This window comes from Haliaeetus leucocephalus, unplaced genomic scaffold (genome assembly GCF_000737465.1).
Source record: "Haliaeetus leucocephalus isolate CR32 unplaced genomic scaffold, Haliaeetus_leucocephalus-4.0 Scaffold206, whole genome shotgun sequence".
In the NCBI taxonomy this organism is placed as follows: domain Eukaryota; kingdom Metazoa; phylum Chordata; class Aves; order Accipitriformes; family Accipitridae; genus Haliaeetus; species Haliaeetus leucocephalus.
In genome coordinates this window covers 2,778,674-2,800,118 of record NW_010972642.1, presented here as the reverse complement: position 1 = coordinate 2,800,118, position 21,445 = coordinate 2,778,674, and the positions used below count along the sequence as shown (strand labels likewise).

Here is a 21,445-nt window from a genome sequence, read left to right as displayed (position 1 = left end):
AACAAGCTGTTCTAAATTCAATGTTGATCCTCCTTTGGGGAGGAGGCTGGATTAGATGGACCTGCTGAGGTCCTTCCCAACCTAAATTATTCTGTCACTAGTGACTGTGGGAAGCTGCCACTGCTCCTGTGCATCCTGTATCTGTGGTGAATGGGAGAATCTTTGATTCCAGCTCTGGTAATTTTTACTTCTTAAGCCACATATACAAAAATGAAATAAATTAGATCTTCTTCTCCCTGTCTTCCTGTGCTGCTTCATTAAGTGATACTCTTTTTTTTTTTAATGAATCATTTCTTCAGTTGTCGAGGAATTATTTAGCTGTAACAGGCTGAGTATTAGTTTGTTTGACAGGTTGAAAACTGAAAATCCAAAGCTCTAAGAATATCAGTTAACATATATATACATATATATATATATATATAAATCTTCATAAATAAGGTAGCCAAGGCTTACACATTTATTCATATCAGTTTGGTTGCTTCATTTGGGAGCTTCTGCATAGTTATTGGAAAGCCTGGAGAAGTAGTAGGTTGTACCATCTTTAACCAATACTTTGTGGATGCCATGAAGCAAAGGGCCAAAGGTCCTGGGACACTTGGACTAGATGGTAGTATTTCCAGCACTTCTGTCAGCTAGGCAAGAGATCTACATTGAAGTTCCCTGTAATGGAAAAGTCTTAACTACTGGCAAATGTTTTGTCATATAGCATCATTCACCCTACAGATTGTTCGATTTTCAGTCTGCTTAACTTCATTTACAAAAAAGCTTTAGAACACAAAGCTAAAACTGAAGGGGATATAAGAAACAGTCCCTATCCTAAACTTGCTTACAGTCTGAGTAAACAGCAAGATATAGTTGAAGTGGGGGGAGGGAGTACACTTTTTTGCCTCATCGAATATAAATAATTGTTATGTCATGCAAAAACGTTTGGCAGAGTAAGGAAAGGAAAATGGGTCTACAAAGTGCAAATGAATAATACTAGCAAGTTTCAGAGTTTTTTCAATGAGTGACCTGAAACAAGTGCATGTTACAATTTTAATTCAAGATTCTGTGGCATTCTTCTTTTTCTGGTGTGTATAAATTTAGCAAACAGGCACAGCAGTTTATGTGTCAAACCAGCTATAAGGAGTTGCTTAAAACAGCGAGTTGTCGAAGGGCTAGATGTTTAAAACTAGTAAAACTGGTAGAAAATGTTCAATTGAAGTGGCTTTCTGAGCAAAAGAAAAATGGCTTTGCAAAGAAAACGAAATTTTCAGAAGGCGCTTCTGAATCCTTTTTTCTACCCCCCCCCCAAGGAAAACCAAACCTTCATCCTAGCTACCTAACAAATTGCTAATTTCCTCTAAATGGACATAGATTCTGTGACTTGTAAAGCATTTGAAGCAAAATTAAAAAAAAAAAAAATCAGGTGTGGCTTGATCTAATTCCTCTTGATGGAGCTAGTCTGCAGCAGTAGTTAGGCATTACAAAGAAATTCTTATTTTCTTTCCTCAAGTATCTAGACTGGAATTCTCTAGCAAGCTACTATTAATTTTTCTTGCTATCTTTATTTACAGCTGGCTGTATCACTCATGACTTAATTGTAGAGATCCTCCGTTGCACAAATCGATACCCAGTCCAGGAGGAATGCCTTCTAAGTGTTTGCGGGTCTGATGAATTCTTACAAAAGTAAGTATCTCATTACGAGACGGTATTGACTATGTGTTATGTAATAAAAGCTGTACATTTAATGTGCTCTGCTTACATGCCATGTAAACAGAACCATAGGGAGAGTTAGAGTATTATGTTCCAAACACTTAATGTATAGTTTCTGAAACTCCCAGAATACACAGTACTTATGTTCTACAGAGATGATAGTGTGCTCTAGTGCAAGGATTCAAATAAAATCCTGGCTCCTTTGTATAAGCTTTGTGCAGCCTTGAATAATTTGTTTTACTTCACTGCCCTTCTGGTCTTTCTCATCCGTAATACAAGGATGCTGCTACATCTAGTATCTCATAGGAGTGTTATAAGCATGAAGGGGTATGCATATCCTCAAAGGTGGAAATCACCAAAGAGAGGAGAAACAGTATTATACAGTTATATAGCAGGTGATTTTCCTTCATATCCAGTTGCAACAGTAGTAAAAGCAAATGAAGTCCGTGCTTTGGTGCTGACTGCAAGTTGGAAAAAACCACATTTTTCATACAAACAGGTCTTTCTGAATGTACATAGTCTACAAGTAAGGAAGTAAATGCTCTGATTTGCATTCATTTAGGTAAACTCTTGTGATGGTTGAAAGCACTACTGGACTCAGCTAGTTGTTTCTTGCCCCTGGCAACTTAAATTCACCTGTCAGCAAAAGTGAGCAGATTTTGTGTTGAAGCAGCTAAAGTGCAGGCTGTAGGGACGGTGACTTTCAGCAGAAGGGGAGAAATTGGCAGTTCTCTGTGGTAACATGTTACGCTAGCACTGCAGGAATCACAGCTCATCTGCTAGAGACATAAAAAATGTTAGATAAAATAGTATACATCTATAATTGAAAGGGAAATTTTTAGAAGCAGTCATATTTGCAGTTTAGTGTAAAGATTACCTGTACTAGCCCAGAGCAAGTCAGCTTGATTAATGGAAGTAATGTAGTTGTGAGAGCGAGTGTCACACTGTGTAAATTAACTTTGTTCTATATCCCGCTTGGACACTTGTATACTTACACAGGTACACAGGTCAAATGTTCAGATGTTTATGATGAATTATGCTTTGCAACTAAAGATGGAGACTTCAACATTTCTAGGCCCACTCTTCACTTGTTTAAATCTCTGTGAAGCAGGAGCTGGTACAGCAGAGCGTTGCGTGAAGCATTACGATGCTAGAACTGCTGAGCAGAGAATCAGGTTGTACACAGATCTGTTAATTATGCAACAAGACCAGGGCATTTTTTTTTATTTTCAAGACTCTCTTCTCATTTCAAACTAATTGCTAAAGAAAATGGAAATAATGAGTCATTGTATTGAGGCTGAGCTCAGTGCATTTCCGCACAGTGTACAACACGTTCTAAACAGTTTTAGTTTAACTGTTGGGACGAATGCCTCAATAGTGGACTGTTTAAATTCCTGTACTTGCAGAATCTCTGCACGTCTCATTAGCAGTGAAACAAGGTCAATAATGTTCTCAGCTTTTTTGCCTTTGCTTCTTCACTGTCATGCAGAAAGCACTGAGCTGCACTTCTGGCCTCAGAAGCTTGTAATTCTATACCATGCCATAGTTTCGGCTCCCTTTCTTCTGCCTCCTCATCAGAGTGCTGTATCTGAGCTTTGAATCCTCAGACCATAATGATCCCTTGGGTAGCTTAACACGGCCTGAGGAGTTGCCTCAGGGTGAAATTTTTCCTATGTTTGGGTTATCTTTTAGTGCAAATTGCTTTCCTTGCAAAGTTGCTAACAGACTGATTTGATGTACTTGTGCAGAGCTCTTCCTCAGAAAAGTATTTGGAAATTGTTCAGGGATGAATTCCAGTAGAAGTTCCCCAAGTTATAAGACAGCAAAGGAATAAATACTCTGATGCTCCTGCCTTACTGTAATCCAGAAAAAAAACTAAAGTGAAGCCAAAACAGTGACATGATGAATTGTTCTCAGACCAGAGTGGTTTAGTGAACCAGACAACTTTGTGAAGTTCTGTCAGAAGCTTTCATTTACTGTTATACTGGACTGTATTAATGAGCACTTCACCCTACCTCCTGCAGAAGCACCTGAAAGACTTAATTTCTAGAATCTATTTAGCTTTGAATGAGATGGGGAAAAAATACTTGTGCCCTAATGACCATTGCACTCAGCACCACAAGATTTCATCATCCATTATTTCCTTCCTATGGAGATATCCTTGAGCTCACATCCTATCTGACTCACAAGTAGAATATCAGATTTCAAATATCCAAGTTTAAAAACAAATCAGAAGGCTGCATATAGGCTGCAGGTCAGTCCATAACTAATAGGGCCATCTGTGAAATTCTGATTTGGAATCTCATTTTGTTTGTGGTCTTTCAGTTCATTTTGTTTACTGATCAGATATCCTGGCATTGCCTCAACCTGCAGGCTTTCTTTTTCTTCTTATGCTTCCTTTTCCCTCAAGTTTTTCTTACAGTGCCTGTAGAAGCTATCAGGATCCATTGCCACCTTGTCCCTGCCCCTTCTGTCATTGTAAGGTGTACATTAGTTACTTCCCCAGTTGATTTGCTGCAGTTCCTTTTTCAGATGTTCAGTGTAAGTGCATCTGGAGGCAGAACCCTGTCTGAAAGACAGAGACTCCTTGAAAGAAGGGAGGAGTAAACCCCATATTTGTCTCATCAGTTTTTACCACTGTTCACAGAAGTTTCTGATTTTCATATGTATCTATACACCCTCCTTCTTTGGGTTTCCCAGCTGTGGGTGTGCTCTCCACTCCCTTATACTTGTCCTGTTCACAATCATCTTTTATTTTCTGGAGGGACATCTGCTGTTTCTAAAAAATCTTTGCTGTATCCATCATCCAAACCTTCTACATCTACCTTTAAATCTTGCTCTCGCAGTTTCCTATCTTTCCTTAAATTTCAAATGGATGCCCCTAAAAATGATTTTATGGTGCCCTTCATGAAAGATGTTACATAAAAATAAATTAAATTGGGGTTAAGCAGCTTGTGTCAAATAACTCCTAGCTCTCAATGCCAGCAGCAAGCCAAACCCAACCCTTCTCATGTAACAGCAATGAATCAATCCTCCTTTTAGACTCCTTTTCCTTTATAACTACAGGCTACAAACTCCGGACATCCTGAAATGCCTAATAAAACAAAGCACATGAGTGTGTATAAGAATATGGGACACTTTTTTTTTTTAATTGATCTGTCTGCTAGCAAGAGGTTGCATTAATGCAGACCCAGCAAAGGAATGTAGGCTAAGGATATTTATAAACTTTATTTCTAAACATGCCTTTTTGCACAGTTATCTTACTGCTTTGCAGTTTAGCTAACATAGTGAGCAGGGTTATGGAATAGAAAAGTCTAAATGCTTATCATTTCTGCTCACATGCTTGCCTGTGACCTTATTGATGACATTTTTTGCCTTACTAATTCTATTCTCTGAGAATTGAGAGCTAAATAAGAATTGGTTTTCACTCAAATTGAAGTTTAAGCTATTAATTATACACTGGGCAGAGTTATATTCATGCAGATTGGGATCATAAGAAGCAAGCACCTTTTGGATGAATATGTTCTTTGTAAAAAATAAACTTCATTTTCTCTTGTCACTGCAGATTAAGTTTTTCATTCAGAGATGCTGCTCAGCTGAGTTCTTTCTCAAAAAAAAAAAAGTCTGATTGAACTGTGTTAGGATTTGGAGCTTATATCACATCAGAGAACCTTGCTGTGGGGAAGCAAAATCATCTAGTGGTGAGGGAGTCTCAAGTGACTGAGGAATTTTCCCTTTTTCTGCTTCTGATATATTGTGGGACCACAGGCAAATCACGTTGCTTTGACCAGTTCATTAACATGTCTCTTAAAGACAAGGATTGCCTTTTGCTTTATGTCTTTTGTCATTGCATTCTCATCAAACCTGTATTCTGCACTTAGTAATTCCAGCTAAAAACAGGGGGAAAACTGTTGAGTTAATAATGTTGTAGCGTTTTTATTTGTGTTTCCTTTGCAGAGCTCAGAGCACTGTAAACCAGTTACTATTAATCATGCTATCCTCCAAAGGGGGCTATAGTACTTTTATCTTAGTAGTACAGGTATAGTAGCAGATCTGCATAGTGTGTTGCAGCCTGAGGTATAGCTAAAAGGTAGTCTGTCAATCTATGGCAAAGCTACATCTCTGTTTCTTGTAGTTCACTTCTTATCTAGACCAGGCTTCTACATTATTTTATTGAGGCATTAATCCATTTTGTCTAGTCTCTTGTGTCACAATACCTGTCAAAACTTTTTTCTTTGTATTTGTGCAAATTAAATCCACTTATGAAGTCAACTGTATGAAGTCAGCTGTATGGACCGTACTTCTGACTGCAATGTTTCAGGCAGCATTGCTATGTCAATAAAGGATTTGATGATGTATTGTATTTTCCTGACACAGCAGAGCTAACACAAACAACTAGTGTAAATGTAGTTATAACCACAAAATTCAACTTCTGTTGGTGTAGCTTTTTTTGCCTGGAAGCATGATGATATGAAATAATTATACTTGCAAAAGGTAGTTTTTATACATCTGTGGTACAAAATTGTAACTACAGAGGAGGGTATACTTATACCAGTTTACATTAGCAGAACACTCCTCTGTATAGGTATAGCGATACCAATTTCTGTCACTGGCTTGGTGTAATGTTGGCATTGTAATAGGAATCTGTATGCTGGAGGTACCAACTCAAGACTCACAGATGTGTTTCTTTGTAATTTTCTTGTCACTACACCTGTCCTAAGTTTGAAGGTAAGGCAGAATGGAAAGAGCAGGAATAATGGTAGGGTAAAAGGCAAAAACCAAGTGTGACGCAGTTCTAAAGGATGCAAGGATCATGGGAGAGTTCATCATTAGAGTCATGAGGCCAACGTGATTGGGTAAAATAAGGAGAGGAAGATGATTCAAGAAAGGTATGAGTAAGCACAACACAGATATGAGCTGAGGAGCAACAGAAGAGAATCTATGAATTGGTACAGTGTCAGGAACTAGGAATTGATTTCTTGGACTTTTGCTTGTAAAGGGATTTGAGAAGGGTTGAGGCAAAACAGTGATACGCTTTCCACCAGTACAGGTATTTCACTGTGTTGGTGTTAACTTCGCTGTCTTACATCTGTACTTCATACTCTTAAAATCAAGGAATTTTGCAAATATATGGAAGCACTGTCAGAGGAGCATGCTTTAGGTATTTGTTACGTCAGATGGAAATAGGTTTGTCCTCTGTGACCTTTAATATATTTGTTAAAAAAAAAAAATTAATTCTTATATCTACACTTTATACCTTTTGTGACCTCTAATGGACAGTATGTATGTTACTTCACTCTGGTGTAGTGTGGGTGCAGAACATATACAAGATATATGAATTCCCTGTAATTGTTCTGAATGGCAATATGTACAGCACATTTATTTAAGTTTAACCATTCATTTTTGCTGGGGACCTCTGCTGCCGTGTGAGATATGGATCTCTCCCCTAAGTCACACTTTCCATGATTTATTCATAGGGTGAGTGTTTTTTTGGAAATAAATCCAGCCAGTTTTATGCAGACATTCCATCAAAAGCCCTTTTAGGTAGAAAGAAACACAGTTTACATCTGAATTCTGGGTTTTCCATGGCACTTGACAAACCAGAAAAGAATCATCTTTCCTTCATGGCCCAAGGAGTTCTGAAATAACTTACCATGCTGTAAATCTGTATAAATATGGGATATCCCTTTTGGCGCTTGTGGTTGCAGGCTTGAAAAAAGCAACATGAATCTAATTGAACATGCACTAGAGTTGTAACTGATGATACGTATGCATATTAACTTGCTTTGGTGATGAATTTGCCTTTGCAAAAATCAGTGTCATTTTTCCTACCTGTTATATCCCAAGGGATTTTTTTAAAATGTAAAAAGATGTTTGCCTTAACTCTGAAATAGGTTTTGCATTATTTCACCTGATTAAAACAAAAAGGGGAAGGGAAACAGTGAAATTATTTTTGTTCCAAGTAATTTTAAGAGTGATATACTAAGGCTGTATTATAACTTAAAAGAAGTTGCCAAGAGTGATAAGTGGACTAGAAGCTACTCTGAAGAGGCAAAGAAGAAAAAGGAATTCCCCTGTCATGGGGTGCTAGAGCATCATTGACCAGCAGAGTAGTTTGTAGAAGCCACTCCAGCTGAGTGAGTAGAGCTCTGTGTCTGACCTTAGCTCTCATATGATTGAGAAGGAGGAAGACTGACTCGCAGCTTGTTTTACCATCTCTATGTGACCTGTACAGGGTGAGATCTTTGATTTCTTTGAGAATCAAGGGCCACCTGTCTTAATGTATGTGATTTTTCAAACTCACAGTTAATATTTGATTTTTCAAGTTGGGTATCAAACACTACAAGTCATTCTGTAGTGGTGCATTCATAACCAAGATACTTTGTATAAATTGCACTAATTTGGTTTTAAGAATATGCATGAATAATCTCAAGGTTTGGGAGCACGTGCAATTTGTTTAGGATATTCTTTCTCTTTGTCATTGTTGTTCTGTTACAGAACTTAATGGTCAAAGATACATCTAAGCAATTATTCTTAAACTGTTTCACCAGAAAATATGCCAGAACCAAACACCATCAGTTTTCATGGAAGTGGGTGCCAAGTACATGTTTTATATTATTCAATCTGCTTTGCACTTAGAATTTAGTCCACCGGTGCTTTTCGGAGAAGGAGAGGAGGGAAGAAAAGAAGGAAGTGGCAAGAAGAGATAACTATTTGTTATTTGTCTCCCCCCCCCCCCCCCCAAACTACAGTAATCATACTTTGGGCAGCCATGAAAGTCTTCGCAAGGCAACCACCTGCATTCAGCTTCGACTACACAACACTAATAATTTGAAGCAAAGTTTGGCTCGAACGGTATGTCGTCTTTTTTTCCTCCTCTTTCTCTCAGCATCCCTGAAGGAATAAAATTCCACCAATCCTTTTATGTAGCAACCTGCAATAATAATCAAAGAGAGATTATTTGCTTTCCTGAGAATGCATATATTATTGCTGAACTGCAGTTGAAATGTACTGGGGAACATTTCTGCTTTGCTCCTGTGCTTATATCTAGTGAGTTACTGTAGAGAACACACAACTGAAAAAGACCAAGGGTTACCTTTTTAGAAAAAAATCAGTTTTGTTAGAATTTAATGCTATTTATTTCAGGTAGGTAGAGAATTCTTATTTTTTATTAGCCTTTCTATGTTTTAAAATATAACAAGAGCAAACGCACTCAAAGTACTGCGTAAAATGAATTAGATCTGGATTCTTGTCATTATTGCTGAAAACCAGAGTAGGCTGATAAAAGCCAGAATCACAGTTGGTGTGTTTATGCACGTGTGATGCATACTTGTATGTGTGTATGTTCTTGCTTGCAGACATGCAGAAATATTGTTTGTAAGGACATGTAGTCCTTACAGAAAACATAATTTTATCAGATTATTTGAATTTAAGCAACCTTGCAGTGGATTACTGAGCTTTAATGGCACTGACCTATGCTACTAAATGTGAGCTTTATTCCCAGTGGACCACCTAGAATTACTTCCAACCCAAAGTTTGCAATACAGCAGAAACTTTGTTCTGGGCAGTGTTCACTGGCAGTGTGTTGACTCTGTTCACAGATAGTACCAATTACCTGCTTTGCGTTGGTATGCTATCAGCCTGAGTCTGTCAATATATGGGTCAGATGGCAGATTTCTAATAAAAAAGGGTAGGGGCTTTATTTTCCTTTCTGTTATGTGTCACCATGTGGAACATCAAGTTCAATATAATATGTTACCTGGAGCATTAAAAAAGGGCTATAATAAGGCCAAATATATATATATATATACACATTTAACATTTTAATGAGTTTATAGATAAAAGCAGAATAATTTAGTGCTGATACATACAATCCTGGCTTAAATTATTGGCATTCTTCACTGCCAATATTTTTCACTTAATTATTTATTTTTTAAAAACCATTGATTCTTCTTGGTATAATATTGTCCAAAAGAAAGTAAATTAGGAAACATGTAAGCTTTCATCGCTAGGTCACTTCTTCAAAAATTATTCAGATCAATGAATTGCCAAATGCTTGCTCTCAGTCTAGGGAAAATAAGTTGATGTTTGAATATACCTTCAGAAGGGGGTAAGCAAGTGTCCATCTCATAAGTCCTTTCTCACCCCATCCCTGTATCACACCAGCAAAAAGAACACGTCCAGTGACCATTGGAATGAGATTTGTCTTGGGAAACTATCTGTGGTAACTTGTTGTCATTTAACTGCAAGTTGTTGAGATCAAGGCAGGCATCACCATGTGATTTCATTGTCTGCATTAAACAGAGATTAGGTGGTCATCATAGTTCTTTCTGGTGTTAGATCTGTGACAAGACATCCTGTGTTAGAACATGGAAAACTTCATTTTTCATATAGTGCTGCCAAAGAAGGGCTTGAAAAGAGAGGAGTGTTGGTGATTAGATATAATTATGGATGCACATAAATATGTGTAATGGTGGAAAAATTATTTACCTTTTTTAAGTCAGCATCTCTATCTTTGAAATAGAATAATATATTATTGACTCTTCTGCTGGGCGGTTGCAGGTTTCCAACATTTTCTGGCCTGAGAAATCAGTGACACGAATTAGAAGTTTGATATGAATGCATTTTGCTACTTACATGCATATAGCATGTGGTGAAGGTGTTTTTTACACGCATATACTGAAAAGAGGGAGACTCAAACAACTTCCTGACAATCTACTCTTCAAAATTCCAAGCCAATGACTGGTTTTCTACAAGTTACTCTGTCTTCAAACAGAAAAACTAAAATATAGAGCAGATGACCTATTTGGTCTATATAGATCTGCTATTACTATAGATCTCCAAAACTATCTGCTTTGGAACCTAATGATATGTTCAGGAGTCTCTTCTGAAACTTTAAAGCTTGTTTGTGTGCTAAGGAAGCAAAACTCTAGACCAATGCCATCCGGAGACTGCCTTCATGAAATCGGGATGCGTGGTTAAAAATATCTGTCTGTACATGCAAATTACTATTATTATGCTTAATAACCAATATAAGTGGATACTTATAAGCAATATAAAACTATTATTTTTTTTTAACCAGACAGTGTACGAACTTTGGCCAATAACTACATGTACTTTTGTGAATTCAGCTGAAAAATGTATTTTTTTAAGGTAAATGCTTGCTTCCTTTCCTTTTGTGGGAAGCTGGCATTCTGTTATGAAGTATTCAGAAAGAGGAAATTGTCTTGAACTGAGCAGTTACAAGAAATTTGGCCTGGGGCTTTACATGGAAACACAGGTCTTTCAGCCACTGGGTGACCTTTAATTTGATTTTGGTTTTTTGAGACGTGAGATTTATTGGTCTTAACGTGCTTGAAGAAAATCTTTTAAGACCCCAGTTTTCAAGATGCTAGATTCCTACTAAACTTCCAAATAAGGCTTATACAGGGAACGTTAGTTTATCTTTTTAATATATAGAAAAATATTGAAGCTCAGTTTTATAAAATCTCTAGCCAGACAATGAGCTTCTGTTGACAGGATTGGGAATTCTGCACCTTGCAGATTTTTGTCCACACGTTGAAACCTTCAGAATGACAATGAATGTGGAGAAAACCCAATAGTCTCTTGTCAGAAGGTGGCCCAGTGTACACAGGTTACAATAATACTGAATAATGACTGCTGCACACCTGTCCTGCTCTGTATTTTAACCTAGATGGTCTCTAAAAGGCAACTCTTAAGCGCAAACTCCACAAGTCGTAGGGGGTCAGAAGTGTTAAATTCCTAGTGGCTAGGTGGTGTTTAGGAAAAAAATGTGCAGTTGAACAGCGTAGAAGCAGAAACCTTTATCCAGATACCATTTCTAGGGAGTGCTCTGTCTATTCGAGACACCCATTTTTTCAGAGTTGTCCCCACATACTGATTATCTGGGGAAAGCATGAATCTTTGCAGTGGAGAAGCAGCAAAGAATGCTTATGGGTTTCTAACAAGAGCCTTACTTGCTTCCAGAAAGGAATTTTTGAACTAAAGCAGCCAGCAAGCAGTATTTCCTGAAAGTTCAAAAACATTTTTATTTTCATATATACCAGTGTTAATGGTGTTAATGTTTTCCAGACATAATGAGTTAAGTGTTAACTTTCTGGGCATAATCACAGATGAGAAAAGTCAGTGGTCCATCATGATAAGAAGGGGGTGATTTTTTTTTTCCATTATTTAAAAGTTCGTGACTTTGAGGTACTGCACAATCCCTCTAAAAATAGAAGGGAGCCTTTTCTTGTGTTTAAACATCCCTTGAAATTGTGCTACTGTTTAATAACCTATGATAGGGTTTAACCAGGAAGGGTGGCATGTTAAGATATCTTAACTCTATCCCAGCTGAAACCAGGACAGAATTATTGATCACCCCTTTATTGTAACTGACATGGCTCTGAAAGCTTCAGGCCATGAAGTTACTTTAGGTTACTAATAATAGCAAAGAACATGAGCAGCTCTTGGGCTGGCATAAGTCATAGACCCAGAGTTTTATTCCAGCTCCAGGGCATGCTTGTGACAGAGCACTCGTATCAGAAAGGAGAGGTCCTGCTCGCAGGCTGGAGCACCAGCCCGTCTGTCAGGACCACAAAAAACCTAATGGAGGAGACACAGACTGTGGTGCATTGAAAAATGCAGTGTTTCCTTTTGCTCTGGGCTCAGTTCTGTAGATCTCTTTGGGTCTGCTGAAACCTGCTCCAGCCACACTGAATTCAAGGATCTGAGGTAGTCAATAGTGAGCTCACGGTCAATTTTGTTGTTGCTGTTCTCTGAAACTTGTGGCTTTCGACATAAAATGCAATTAGAGGCAGTTTATGGAAAAAAAAATGCCCTCCCTCAGAATTCAGATGAAAAGATGTGAAAATAGTGTGTTGGGTTTTTTTTTTTTATTGTGTGTTTTTTTTGTTTTTTAAAGGCACAAACTTTGAGACTTTTAAGATTCTTCAGCTAGCTCAGTTATGCACATATGCAGCTAATGTTTATTTTTGTGAGTTAATCTGCGCTTACTCTTGGGGACAATTTGACCTGTGATCTATAGAATCCTTCCAAATTTTGAACTTTGGAACATGTTACTTTATAGAAAACTCCACTAAGATTGTAGTTTAACTAGTGTCACAGAAACACATGAATATCTTGACAGCCATTCTATATAATAATCACCCATATGTATTCAGGTGCTAAATAATTCACATACATCCACCTTTTGCCCTAGTCCATCAGATTCCCTTAAGTTTCTGGGTTCCGATCAATCACACATATCTCTTGGCTTCAGGGCTCCCTCCTTCCATCTGTGTCACATTGTTTCCGAGTTCATCCCTTCCTGTCTCAGTGTATGAGATCAAGCAGGAAGTTTGTCATTTATCAATCTTGTTCTGTAGCTCAAGCCTTGTCCCTGTGATTGCTCAGTTCAGATGTGCTCTGATATTTGTAAGGTCTCCAGAGGTGGCAGTGTGACAGCTAAGTATGCAGCAACATTATAAAAATGCAGGGTGGATTTTGCAGAACACACACACTACTCATCTGTAGGGTAACGTGACTTTAAAAAAGAAAAAAAAAGCGTATGACCTGCTGAGAGTCAAGATGGATGTGATTGACTGTTGCTCTGTCTAGAAGTAGCAAATTCAAATCATGGTATTATAGCAAGCAACTATAGAGTGCTGGGCGCTATCTTCTTCCTTGAATGCATGCTGCTGATTATGGTAGCACCACAAAATATTCTCAAGGCTTGAGATGTTATACCAGTCCTCTAGCATGCACTGAAGCAGCATGATAGCTGTCAGAGGTCAGATGCTCCAAGCCTCAGAGTATGGCATGGGTAGAAGACATGAGTTGTGAGCAAAACCAGCAGTTATTAGGTCAGAGCCATATGTAGCACACTTAGTGCTGTGCTCAGGCAATGGGCATCCATGAGCTATTTTTTTGTGTCTCATAATCATTTTTGTAGGAGCAACTTAGTGGGGTTCAGAGACAGATTCTGAAATCAGCTGAGAAAAGACCATCTACTCTCAAATGCATCCCCTAACTCCCAAGTACTTACTCTGTCTTCTCCTCTGTAATAACACGTAACACTCTCATGTCAATACACTGAGATAAGAAACACAGGTGTTTGTATAAGATCAAATGCCCAGACAAAGTGGAGCTTAGTGCTTATATCTGAGACATACTTTCAAGGCTTAATGCATGAGAATGTTTTTCTTACCTTCGCCCCCTTCCATTTCATTCATCTAATTCATCTTTCACTTGTTGCCACTATGTGATAAAAGAGATAGTAGCGCTCCAGATGGGAATTCTTTACAGAACATCTGTAATGTATCTAGCTCAGCAAGAGCCTGCTCCTTAAACAGTGCTATTGCCAATTCTCTATATAGTGATCTAAAGCAGAATTAGCGTGAGTTAATTCACATGTTAATTAACATATTTAAATTGAATCCAACCATAGCAGAGACACAAGTTACTTAGGAATGCTAGCTTTAGACCACTACTACACTTCAATTAACTAGAAAAAATTGCTAGTGTGGTCACCTTCTTCTGAACAAGCTTTCAATATTTGAATTCACTAACGCTCAGAATATTAGGAGAAGGCTGTTTTAGCCAAGCAAGTGAAAGACTGGGGTTTTTTTCTTTAGAAAATACAAATTTGCTTTCAAATTCAGTTTTGGGGGGGGGGAATCATCAGTCATATTTCATCACTGTTGGATTATGTTGTTCTCTCTTTTAATTTTGTTTATTGTATGAAAGTGATAACAGGAAAATATTAACAGAATTTTTTTTCCTTATTGAAATGTTTTGTTTAAGGTTAAACCATTTCTTCTACCCTTCACAAAGAACTTGAAAGTTTCATTAGTTTAGTTCAACCTAAAACGGAGTCATTTTTCAGATTCTTCTGTATCCTTGGTCAGATACAATTTCTGTCCTCTGCTTCACCTTTAAGCGAACAAATATTTTAGATCAGTATATATGTAAATAAATAGGCTGTAACCTGGTTGCCTAAGCTATGCCCATTCCAGCCATCATTTACAGTTCTAGAGATACTAAGAAAAATAATGTCTGGCAGCTGTCCTAGCCGTTATGGAAACAGAAGGTCATCACCACTAGATGCCTATGTGCTGTGCTGCTTTCCTGCTTCTGTTTACTTAGTTAATTCTTTTCTCTCTCATCCCCCTACTCCTCCCAGGGTTATACCTGTTTATAAGTGTCATTCCCTTTGTAATCCTTGACCAGTGAATTTGGGGTCATGCTTGTCATAAGCCCCTCAGTAACTTTTCCCTATGAGTTATAGGGATATGGGTCAGATAAAGGGCAGAATTTTCAGGACATGGTGGTCCTTACAAGCTGGCAGTACACACCTAGCATGGGCTGAGCTACCTCCATGGGGTGGGAAGGGTTAAGGCATCAAAGGCAACAAATCCATGGGGCTGGAGAAAGAACTATATCTGAATTGGAACAGGTTTGGTCAGCAGAATATATGAAATAAGACAAAATCACAGAATTGTTTAGGCTGGAAGGGACCTCATGGGATCATTTAGTCCAATCCCTCTGCTCAAGGAGGGTCAGCTAGAGTAGGTTTCCCAGGACCATGTCTGGTGATGTTTTGAATATCTCAGCAGATATTCAAACCTACTCCACAATCTTTCAGGGCAACATCTTCCTGTGTTTGACTACCTTCACAATATTTTTTGTGTGTGTGTTAACGTGAAATTTCATGTGGTTTAATTTGTGCCCTTTGCCTCTTGTCCTGTCAGTAAGCACTACTGAAAAGGGTCGGACTCCCTTTTCTTCATTATTTCCCATCAGATACTTGTACACATTGATAAGATTCCCCCTGAGCTTTCCCTTCTCCAGACTGAACAGTCCTAGCTCAGCCTCTCCTCATACAAAAAATGCTTTGGTGCCTTGATCATCTCTGTGACTTCACTGAGAGAAGTCCCTTCAGAAGGGTTGCAAAGGATGGTACAGGTGTTCTCTGTTCTGTTTTCTTAGAAAAGGAGGGGTTGTGGATGAAAACCGATTTTGGCTTTGTGGCTGGTGTATATTGCCATTGCAAAAGGGTGGCTTCTGCTGTCTGTAACAAGAACGCAGAGGCAGGGTTTACTGAGGCTGGGCTATAGTCTTCATCTATATGGAGCTAGAAGGAACTACTGTGACAATCTGGTTTGGCCTCCTACCTAGTACAACCCAGTGTAACATGAGAGAGAGTCGCCAAATAAAATTTCAGATTGAAACATCCTGAACACTCTGAAAGGACTGTTCCTAAAAGAACATGCTGACTTTGGAAAATACCAAGCAAATCTCTCCAACATGCATTCTTCCAATCAGAATACTATATCTCACTATATGCTTCTCTTCCACAGCATGAGGATGACCAAAGACAGTTCAGTGTGAATCAGCTGTTAGAAGACAGTTGTGCCTGGAGACTGACTCGGTAAGAACACTGGTATTTAACAATATTTCTGTTTGTTCGTATTTGTAGTGAGCGTCTTGGTGCCAAAGGACAATTCTGAGACCTACTGGGGACAGGAATGATACCAAAGAGAAAGAAAATTGGTTCAATGTTTTAGACTCTTATTTTCAGACCTTATTGATTGCTTAGCAATAATAATTTATAGATATGTGTAATTTTTCCCATTCTCTCCCTTTCATGTCATTGAAGGTTTCATTAGAGCTTGCATGTTTCCTAAAGATTCCCAGGATTGAAGGAGTCATAATTCTCACGTGTGCATTGCTCATAGAGAATTTTAAGAGTAAAAACTGTAAAAATAATAGATTTGCTCTTTATTATGCCTGTGTTTTCACAGTTGAGTGATGTTTTCTTTTGTTTTATTTTATTTTTGTAATGGAGGCTATCTATGACAAGTTTTTAACTTGGCATTCAAAACGCATCTGACTCTAAAGCTAACCTACCATGGACAAGCACTAAATGAGATAGATTCCTCATTCAACTTTCATTATGTTCCATTTCATGCACTTAGATAAAGAAGCTGTTAACACCTTTTTTAAATGTTTTTCATCAATGTGTTACAAAGTACTTTGCCAAGAACAGTAAATGCCACACCTGTCATTTAGCAGATGGAGGAAAACAGAGAGGTAGCGACTTGTTCAAGGTGAATATCTGACACTTACTGAGGACCCATCTGGTTTCCTAAGAGCATGGCCCAAATCTCCGTTCTGGTCCTTGCTATAGAGATCAAACCAATCATACAGTCTATACACACACTACTTATTGGCTGTTTTATTTCTTGTGATGTAAAGTATGTGGCCTTTTCTATGGCAAGGAGAATCTTCAGAGGGGATAGGTGATAAAAGATGCTGAGCTGCAAATCAACTATGGTCTGCAAAATTTCCTCTGATACTGTAGGGCAATAAATACTTTCTTTCTTCAACCACAAGCTCAGTAAATATTGAAAAAGTAAAAGCTTGAACTGTGTTGACAGGTAGAAGAAAACATTTTCCAGCAGTGATGACCCAGAAAGATCTGTGGTCAGGCCTTGTGCTCTCAATTGCATTTCTAACTTATCTGAGAAAAAACGGGGTAATAGCTAAGTGACAAAAGTTTGCTGCCCATAATGTGCACAGGAGCTGCCTGTGATGATTTGCAGAAGGATTTTACAATGCCGAGTTGAGTGTGTGATAAAGTGGCAGATGAAATTTTGAGAAGATAAATGTAGATGGGAGGAAACGGTCTTAAATTCACATATGAAATCATAAGCTCTGAGTTGACTTTTACCACCAGGAATGAGTTCTTGGGGTTATAATCAATAGTTCTGAATGTCAGCTTGGTGCCCAGCAGCTGCAAAAAAGATTAAACAAATGTTGGGAATTATTATGAAAGAAATGAAAAAAACCCCAAAAACAATATTATCCCACAGTATCAGTGTAGGGTGTTCATTTATCTTGAATATGGCTGACAGTTCTGCTTCTCCCATTTCAAATATGATGTAATAGAACTTGAAAAATTGAAGAGAAGGGCAGCAAGGATGCTCATAGGAATGAAATGCTTTCCATATGAGAAACAAATAAGTAACAATATTCTTCATCCTGATGAAGAGATAATACAAGATGGATATTTTATAGATGACAAGTATATGAAACTAGGAAGCACAGAGGATGTCTGCAGAAAAGGATCATTTACTGTATCTTCCAATGTAGGATAAAGGGAGTATGAAGTGAAAGTAGCAGATTCAAAACAGACAAGAGGAGGTATTTCTTTGTATAAGACCTAATTAAGTAATGTTTGCACACAGCCCGTCTTACCCAGAACTGTGTCCAGATGGTTTCTGAATATCTCCAAGGAGGGAGACACTACCTCTCTGGGCAATTTATGCCAGTACTCAGTCACCCCCGATACCTCCTGTGTTTTAGTTTGTGCCTGTTGCCTCTTGTCCTGTCACCACTGAAGAGAGCCTGGCTCCCTCATCTTTGCACCGTCCCTTCAGTTGTTTATATACATCAAGAAGATCCCCCCGAGCTTTCTCTTCTCTAGGCTAAACAGTCCCAGCTCTCAATCTTTCCCTGTAGGAGAAAGGCTCCAGTCCTTCCATCATCTTAGTGGCCCTTTGTTTGACACTTTCCAGTACATACATGTCTCTCGTACTGAGGAGCCCGGAACTGGACACAAAATTCCAGGTGTGGCCTCTCCAGTGCTGAGCAAGAGGGGAAGGATCTCCTCCCTCAACCTGCTGGTAATACTCCTCCTAATGCAGCCCAGTATACTTTTAGCCACCTTTAACCTTTTTTGCTGCAAGGGCACATTGCTGATTCATGTTCAGCTTCCTATCCACGAGGACTGCCAGGTCCTTTTCTGCAAAGCTACTTTACGGACAGTCAGCCAGCAGCATGTACTGGTGCATGGGGTTATTCCTCCCCAGGCACAAGACTTTGCGCTTCCTTTTGCTGAACTTCATGAGGTTCCTGTCAGCCCATTTCTCCAGCCTGTTGAGGTCTCTCTGGATGGCAGTACAACCTTTTGGTGTATCAGCCACTGATGTTAAACAGTACGGGACCCAGGACTGACCCCTGGGGTACATCGCTAGTTACCAGCCTCCAGCTAGACTTTGTGCCACTGATCACCACCCTCTGGGCCTAGCCATTGGGCCTGTTTTCAATCCACCTCACTGTCTGCTCGTTCAGCCCATAGTTCATTAGCTTCTCTATGAGGTTATTATGGATGACAGTGTCATGTCAAAAACCTATGATTTCATCATGGAATGTTATCAGGTTGGTCAAGCACAACCTTCCCTTGGTGAATCCATTCTGACTACTCTCTATCATCTTCTTGTAGTTTATATGCCTGGAAATGGTTCTCAGGTTTAGTTGCTCCATCACCCTCCTAGGGTTCAAGTTGAGGTTGATCAGCCTGTAGTTCTCTGCACCTTCCTTCTTGCCCTTCTTAAAGATGGGAGTGACATTTGCTTTCTTCCAATCTTCAGACACCTCTTCCAGTCACCCTGTTTGTTCAAAGATTATCAAGAGTGGCCTCACAATGACATCAGCTGTTCCCCTCAGCATCCGATCAGGGCCCGTGGACATACATATGTCCAGTTTAAGTATTCTTTAACCTGATTCTTATCTACTTCCTAGTTCATTCCAGGGACTGCTTCCTGGAGGCCATATACATGAGACAGCACCACTCTAGACTCCTTGCACATATGCAGTCTTCCAGTGTTGTGCTTAAGGCTTGCTCCAGGATATGCATTATATACCTTCCACTTTATGGTATGGAAATACCGCCATGACAGCCTGCCTCATGTTATGTTGAGTATTTTGAACTGGAAATACCCCTTTTTAATGAATAAAACCCCTACATGTCTTAGTAGCACTGTAGAGTTGGTGCTACACAGGATGCACAGCTGGTTCTATCTAACTGTGGCTTCTCCAAGTATTGTAAACACAAGCCTTCACACACTCCTTAACTTAGGGATCAAAAAATCACTCCCTGGAGCAAATTTTAGCAGTGTTCACATATTATTTTTCCCCATTAGATGCAACTATTTGATCTGAGAGCACTAGTGCAATTATGTTGAGAAGGTACTTAGATTTGAAGCACCACCAAAATTATAAGATAAGCCATACAGTGAAGAAAAGCACTTTTTCTAGTAAGCGGTGCCACCCTAGTATTTTTTTGTGAGTAGGCCAGTCAATAATATCATAACTAGTCATAACAGCTGTTTCTACCAGCACATGCAACATCTTTGTACTTATTCTGCACTGGAATGTATTTTTGCAACATGTGAAAATTCCTCAATTCTATATCTAGCTAGGGCTGTAATAAAGATGGAGTAGATGGATGCAGTAGAATGGGCTCAACACAGTCTGTGCAAATCTGCCTGGCACCTAGGAAGGCCAGCAGATTACTTTCCTATATTGCTGTGCCTTCACAGCTGTGAGTACTTAGGTTAGCTAAATAAAATAACGCTTAGGGTTGTCTGCATGTACTGTAGTTACATTTCTGATTGTAGCACACAAACATTTGTGTTTTAGAGAACATATTGATTGAGATGCTCAGTCTGCTTAGACCCAGTGGAGAAGAAAAAAGAACTGTTTGAATTTCTTGAGATGAATTAAAAAGAATGAACTGGAACCTTACCTCTGTAATAATCAGATTTGCTCTCACAGACAAATGTGAACAAATAAATCCGGCAGCCCCTGCATCACTTCACACACTGATTTTCATAGCTTGAAAACCAAACACAATGTAAATCAATGAGTGCATCAGAACTACAGTCCATCGGCCCATAATCTCAGACACTGAGGTGCCAGTAACTATAACATGATGGCTAGTCTGATCCATGCAGTTAAGCACAGCTTAGTTAGGCAACATGGTGATAAACAGCATTTTAGAAAGGAAACCTAGCATTGCTCTGCAGTAGGTGCTGCTGCCAGGAAACTGAAAAATGAATGCTGTAAGTATATGCTGTATACTTGTCGTCTTCCTCCCATTTAGACTAGCTCAGATGCAAGACTGACTCTCTCAAATTGTTTGTACTTTCCTTTTTTTCTTTTCTCTTCTTTTCGAAACTATTTGTCCTGGTTTCAGCTGGGATAGAGTTAACTGTCTTCCTAGTAGCTGGTACAGTGCTATGTTTTGAGTTCCGTATGTGAAGAATGTTGATAACACTGATGTTTTCAGTTGTTGCTCAGTAGTGTTTAGAACTATAGTCAAGGATTTTTCAGCTTCTCATGCCCAGCCAGGGCACCTGACCCAAACTGGCCAACGGTGTATTCCATACCATGGGACGTCCCACCTAGTTTAGGAACTGGGAAGTGGGGGCAGGGAATCGCGGCTCAGGGACTGGTTGGGTGTCAGTTGGTGGGTGGTGAGCAATTGCCCTGCACATCAGTTGTACATTTCAATCCTTTTATTACTGCTGTTGTCATTTTATTAGTGTTATCATTATCATTATTAGTTTCTTCTTTTCTGTTCTATTAAACCGTTCTTATCTCAACCCAGGAGTTTTACTTCTTTTCCTGATTTTTTTCCCCCATCCCACTGGATGGGGGGGGGAGTGAGTGAGCGGCTGCATGGTGCTTAGTTGCTGGCTGGGGTTAAACCACGACACTATTGTGCTATGTTGCCTTGCTAAAAGCTCCAAAAATTTACTCAATGACAAAAAACCACTGAATGTTCATGGGTTGATTAGCATTGCCATATTTATACACAGTTGTTGTTGTTTAACCCCAGCCAGCAACTAAGCACCACTCTCTCACCTCCCTCACAGTGGGATGGGGGAAAGAATCAGAAGGA

At 39.0% G+C, this 21,445-nt stretch overlaps 1 protein-coding gene across 1 annotated transcript in view; it reads left to right on the top strand.

Moving 5' to 3' along the window:
- Positions 1–21,445, top strand: part of PIK3C2G (phosphatidylinositol-4-phosphate 3-kinase, catalytic subunit type 2 gamma) — a 204,163-nt gene that overhangs the window by 11,542 nt on the left and 171,176 nt on the right. The window contains exons 4-6 of the mRNA XM_010566333.1: positions 1,557–1,668; positions 8,448–8,550; positions 16,056–16,126. Of these exons, the coding sequence (XP_010564635.1) occupies positions 1,557–1,668; positions 8,448–8,550; positions 16,056–16,126 (286 nt within the window). The remainder of the gene's footprint in view (positions 1–1,556; positions 1,669–8,447; positions 8,551–16,055; positions 16,127–21,445) is intronic.